This window comes from Camelus ferus, chromosome 19 (genome assembly GCF_009834535.1).
Source record: "Camelus ferus isolate YT-003-E chromosome 19, BCGSAC_Cfer_1.0, whole genome shotgun sequence".
Classification (NCBI taxonomy): Eukaryota; Metazoa; Chordata; class Mammalia; order Artiodactyla; family Camelidae; genus Camelus; species Camelus ferus.
Genome location: NC_045714.1, coordinates 33,780,482 through 33,786,481, shown reverse-complemented (window position 1 = coordinate 33,786,481; position 6,000 = coordinate 33,780,482). Strand labels below are relative to the sequence as shown.

General features: G+C 51.4%; 1 protein-coding gene across 3 annotated transcripts in view; it reads left to right on the top strand.

Annotated features, from left to right (window-relative positions):
* Positions 1-297: 297 nt before the first annotated feature.
* Positions 298-6,000, top strand: part of STK35 (serine/threonine kinase 35) — a 95,902-nt gene continuing 90,199 nt past the window's right edge. For 2 of the 3 annotated variants that reach the window (XR_004313174.1, XR_004313173.1), the window contains exons 1-2: positions 298-813; positions 1,402-2,002. Coding sequence is in view for 1 of the 3 variants with exons in the window: in XM_032461982.1 (XP_032317873.1) it covers positions 517-813; positions 1,402-2,002 (898 nt within the window). In the remaining 2 variants the exon portion in view is untranslated. The remainder of the gene's footprint in view (positions 814-1,401; positions 2,003-6,000) is intronic. The other variant, XM_032461982.1, reaches the window with a different exon arrangement.

Genomic DNA, 6,000 nt, shown 5'->3' with positions numbered 1-6,000 from the left:
CACTAAGCGCTCTTAGCCTTGCATCCAGTTAGCCACTTTATATATAAATATATACATTTCACTTGCGGCTATCAACCCTGGGAGGTAAAACGCAGTTTACCCACTTTGTATAAGAGGAAACTGAGACTCCAAGTAGGCAATGATCTGCCCAGGATTAAGGGGCTAATAGGAGACAGGGTGTGGATTCCAGCCCAGTCCTGGCGGTTCCCAGGCACGACTTGTGAGTTAATTAAACCGACCAATCCACTCAACCAATCAGCATTTATTAGGGCCTACTGGGTGCGGTTCCTCTTCTCTCAGAGCCAGAGAGGAAAAGAAGAGGTTGCGGTGCGCAGACAGCTGCGGAGGCCGGGAAGCCACAGCGGATCGCTGGAATTTGGCGCCTATTTTTTGTGGGTTTTGTGTTCTCGCCTGTGATTGGGCCCCGGCGTGGCGTGCCGGGTGCGCCCGGCTGCGGCTGGCCCGCCGACCTTGGCAGGACCCCGGCGGCGCGGTACTCGGCCTGCCTCCCGGGAGATGGGACACCAGGAGCCCCCGCGGGCCCGAGTGAGGGCGGGAGGTGCGGCTTATATAAAGGGGTTACGTAAAGGGCTCAGCTGGCGCGAACACGTGGAGAGCCTAGCCGCCCAGTTCTCCCCTGAGAGCGACGCTGCCATCACCCGTGCAGCTGCAGGCTGCGCCGCACGCCTGGCGCGGGCCACAGCCTCTCGCGCGGCTCCGTACCGGAGGCAGCCCCAGCCTGGAGCAGACCATCCCCAGCCGGGGGCCTTAGGGGGGAAACGGGCTGCCCGGAAGTGGAAGGGCGCCAGCCAGGTAAGGGCGCGGTCCGCGGAGTAAAAGCTAGTACCGAAGCTGAAAGCACCCCCGCCGTCTCGGGAGCCTAGGGAGGGCAGTTGGAGCCCCCTGGTCGGCGCGCTCAGGGACGCCGAACTTTTAAGTCATCCCCTTCCACCCGCGGCCCTGCGGGACTTGGGCCGGTCCGCTGGGCTCCAGCTCGGGCTTAATTCAATGGTCTGTTTACACCCGGGAGATCACAGGACGGGACGCGGGGAGGGGCATCCCACAGGGAGTCAGGCGGGGAAAAAGACTTAAACAGTCCGAATTGCTTCTTAAGGCGATTTTCCTAGGTCGCGAAATCTGCGGGTCCTCGCTTTTCGTATTGCTACACGATAAATTAACTGAAAAGGCGGGGAGTTTTTGCTTTTCTTTCCGGCTCCCCCCTCTGAGCCACTGCCCTGTGGTTTCGTCTTTCCCGCTTTCCCCTCCCCCGTTCAGTCAGCAGCCGTGGCTTCCGTCTTAAAGGGGCCGCGGCGGCCGGAGGAGGAGGTGGGACGCCCTGCGGCCTGCTCTCCTGGCCTCCCCGCCTCGGCCTGGTCGTTTAACCGCTTCTTCCGCCCGCAGGTCACAATCCAAGGTCCCGCTCCTCCGCGTCCCGGGGCCGGACGGAGGGATGAGGCAGGGGGGGCCCGGGCAGCGCCGTTGCTGCTCCCCCCGCCGCCCGCAGCCATGGAAACGGGGGAGGAGGACGGCGCCCGCAGAGGTACACAAAGCCCCGAGCGGAAAAGGCGAAGCCCAGTGCCGCGGGCGCTCAGCGCGAAGCTGAGGCCGGCGGCGGCGGCCCAGGCCATGGATCCGGTGGCGGCCGAGGCCCCGGGCGAGGCCTACCTGGCGCGGCGGCGGCCGGAGGGCGGCGGCGGGTCGGCGCGGCCGCGCTACAGCCTGTTGGCGGAGATCGGGCGCGGCAGCTACGGTGTGGTTTACGAGGCAGTGGCCGGGCGCAGCGGGGCCCGGGTGGCGGTCAAGAAGATCCGCTGCGACGCCCCCGAGAACGTGGAGCTAGCGCTGGCCGAATTCTGGGCCCTGACCAGCCTCAAGCGGCGCCACCAGAACGTCGTGCAGTTTGAGGAGTGCGTCCTGCAGCGCAACGGGCTAGCTCAGCGCATGAGCCACGGCAACAAGAGCTCGCAGCTTTACCTGCGCCTGGTGGAGACCTCGCTCAAAGGTAAGAGCGCCGCGGGCCGCCCTGGCCAAGCAGGGCCTGGACCCAGTAAGCTAGTGGGCTCGGCCCCAGTTGACCCCTGGGCCCCTAGACCGTGCTCCTGGTCCTGTCACCCTGGACGTAGACACACCCTCCTTTCGGGACCTGGCACTCGGGCCCTCCTCTCATTTCAGCATCCAGGTTCAGACCCCAGCACAAACGTTAGCTGGTATTTTCATAACAAGTGCTCATTAAGTGCCAACCATTGTCTTAGTAAGTGCTCAGTAAGTGTGAGCCATTATTATGAAACGTCCTGCTCTCTTAGGGGTTGATTTGGGAGTGGAGGGCATAGGATTCAGAGTTGGTAGAAGAACTTCAGAGTCCTCCCCGCTCCAGGGCCTCTTCTCTTTCCCTCCCAAAACTAACAAAAAGGAAAAACTTGGCTGGACCCACCCACATCCCCTCCCTGTCTGGTTCCAAATATCCTGACACCCTCCAGCTCCACCCTGCAAACTCTTACTTCCTAGTCTTCATTTTCCTCTGAGACAACCCTCCGCCCCTCTCAGCTCTTCCTTCATCCCAGGGCAGTCAAGCAAATTGGTGGTTTTCTGGCTAAGTCCTCTTGGGGCCTGCAGAATAATAACCCCACAGGTGGGCCTAGAGCTTTCACATAACAACATCTAACATCTTTTCCCTCCAGTTTTTCACATTCTTAATCCTCTGAGGCTGGTTTGCAAGTGGTTTTATTTATAAGAAGGATGGGGCTCAGTGAAGCAAGGCGGGGGTTGCAGTCCTGGGAGGGCTCGTCCTAGTTTTGAGGTTTTACCGCAGTTAGGGAGTGTATTCATCCTGAGTGCTCAGTACTCAAATGTCTTGTCAGACTATAGGTGGCCAAGATCCGTTTGTTCAGAGAAGAGAGGGCCAGTGGGCTAGGGAGGCCCAAGGAGACGTCCTCAGCGGAGAGGTTGCTAATCTGAGCCCTAACTATGCTTCAGATATCTTAGAGTGACTTTAGATAATAACTTTCAAAGTAAATCCTCTCCTCTTTCTATAAATGGAGAAAGTAAAGGTGTAACAAGCATAAGTTGATGAAGGTTAATCAGCATGTAAGGGAAGTAGGGTTGTACTCCTAGTTTCTTTACTAGAATTTTTCATGGCATAAGCGACGGGAACCCAAATCTGTCTTGATTCAAAGTCTCAATCCTGTTTAAAAGGGGTCACTGTACTCTCCTTACCTGGAGGATGAACGAAAGCTGACCTGTAAGAATGGGTAGGATTTCGGGTGGGGTTGGACTGGGCATTTTGTTTGTAGCTGTTGCCTAACTTTAAGATCCTACACGCCCATCCCAAGAGAACTCTCTGTCTTGTTTCAAGTACATTGCTTGACAGTGGATTGCAGGACACGATCAGTATCACCAGTGGTCCTTTTTCAAAATAGGCTTCTGCATTTTATGCCCATTCCTGCCCGATCGCCCTACAAAGCCCACCCTCTCTCCTGGGTGAATATATTTGTTTCAAAAAGACTTTCCAGGAGATGCCTATAGCTTACTGGTATCCTGCAAGCTCTTTATTTCATTCTCAGACTGTCGTCTCCGTGAATAGTGAATGGTCTGGGCTTCATATTACACGACTGTCTTTGGATATAGGAATTTGCCAAAGAATCCCCTTCTACCCTCAGTTCATTGATACCAGTTTTGAAACTTCAACCTGGGGTAGAAGTCTTCACTTCCTCTCCCTGCATACACTGTTCAAACTCTTCATTTGTAGAATTTGTCAAAACTACAGCCAACAGTAGCAGCATAGCACAGTGGTTAATACCGTGCACTATGGGGTCAGACTTTTAGTCCTGGTTTAACTGACTTCAGAAGACAGGGGACAAGTTGTTTAAAACTGTGGGGTGCGTTCCTTTATTCATAGGATAAGGGTCGCCTGTCACAGAGTTGTTTTGCAGCCTGAGAATGTCAGCAAGGGCTCCAAAGGAGGAGAAATTCACTGTTTTTCCAGTAAATTCAGGCTACATCTTGAATCTCCCACCATCATCCCCATCGAGATTGACAGTGTTCCTGTCTAAGTTTCCCAAATTTGTTTGACCATGGAACACATTTGGTTTCCTGTGTTGTCGGCAGCGCCAAGTTGACAGAAACACTGGTATTTTCTTACTCCCTTTGTGAACTAAAACTGAGGCCTAAAAAAAAAAAAAAAAAAGAAAAATATTTTGTTTTTAGGTCACAGACTTAATATGTCCATTTTAGTTGTTTGGAGTCTTAAATATGAGCCTCTAATGTGGGTCAGTCCGTGTTCTGGGCCCAGGGATGCAGCAGTACAGACCATGCATGTTGTCTCTGCTTATGAAACTGATGTTCACACTTACATGTCAGGTGTCAATTTAAAAAGCAGTAAATGGGCATTGAGCTTTTTGCTAGCAATATTAGAGAACACAGACCCACAATACTCCAGGTTAAGTTTTCTTGACTTCACCTTCCGAGAGTTAGCAGTCTTAATCTGCCCTGGGGCAGATTCCTTCTAGTTTACAGATAATCTGGTTCAGCTCTGTCATTAATCAGAATGTCCTTTGCAGTCACCTCTTGCCCAGTCGCCTGCAATTCACAATAATTTTGAACAGATAAGTGTTAATGTGCCTTAAAGTTTCAATGAACCAAATCCACAAACTTCTACTGAGAGCCTATAGTGATATTTGCAGAAGAAAAAAAAACTCTTTGACCCAAAGGAACTTAATTTGAAAAGTTTAAGGACCTGTAGGAGATTCAAACACTAACCAGGGTCACAGGAGGAATAGGCAAGTTGGCTCATTAACAGCGGCTTTGTACCATGTTCTAGAAATTAACAGAAAAAATGAGAATCAGGAGTTAGCCCAAAGTTAGCAGAGAAGTGGGCCTAGGAACATGTGGATCCGTAGAGAAAAAAGTGGAATTTATTTCACAATTGGGCCAAATAGAGAATGATTGTTTCTTCCTCCGCTGTAGTATCAACTTGACCAGAAGGTGTTCTATAGTTTAAAAAAATTATACATGAATAATCCAATATCAAAGAAGGGGGAGGAGACTTCCTAATGGCAGGTCTTCATCTTAGCCAACTTTGATAGACTTCTGTCTTTGTGTCTTTCCCTCCTCTCTAAACATAGACCAGGTAAGTCCTACGCAGAGTATTATATAGAGAACCGAAGTTGGTCAGTAGTGAGCAATCTCAGACGTCTGACCTGACCTTCTGTTTCACAGGGGAGGAAATGGAAGCCCAGAAAAGGGACAAGGCTTGCCCCAGATGAGTTTGTGGTAGGATTCAAACCACCCTCCCAGGCTTTTTTAAACCAGATTAACAATCCTGTAAATTATTTGATTGATGGGTTGGTGGCTTTAATTTTCAAGTAGTTTTCATTAAAAGAAAAGAGTTAAGGCATCAAGAGTTTGCTTTTATACTCTTGTTTCCATCGCCGAAGGACCCTGTCCTGAATGCACCTAAAACTGGGTTCAAGATTACTGCCACTTAGACAGCAGGCAAGCCTGAGCTCACTGTCAAACTCAAATTCTGGTGCTCTCTCTAAGGTGCACACTGATCTTTCTGACAAAGGCAACAAATAAAGACAAAAAGAAAGAAAAAAAATCCAAGACAACTGAATTAGAAGTTTGGAAACTAGGAGCCTAGCTTATCCTAACTTGGTAAAACTTGTTTCATTTTACCAATTATTTAACGTTTGCTGTACTCAAGATGCCTTTAGGTGGCTTGACATGGGTGGGAATCTCGGCCTGTGGGCTGTAGTCTTGTCTGCACACCGATGCCCAGTGGTGACTGAGCCACACATCGTATTAGAAGAGGCTGTACCACGTTTCCTCCATGAGGCACACAGAAGACACGTACGTACCCAGACGACCACAGTGCGAGGTTACGAGTGGTGGGTGTCCTGGAAAACAGTAGAGTTCCTCCTGGGAGGAGAGAGGCCTGGGGAAGCAAGGAAGGAAGTAGACTTCAGTAAGCTGTGAAGGGGAGCGGGTGTGGGGAGCGGCCAG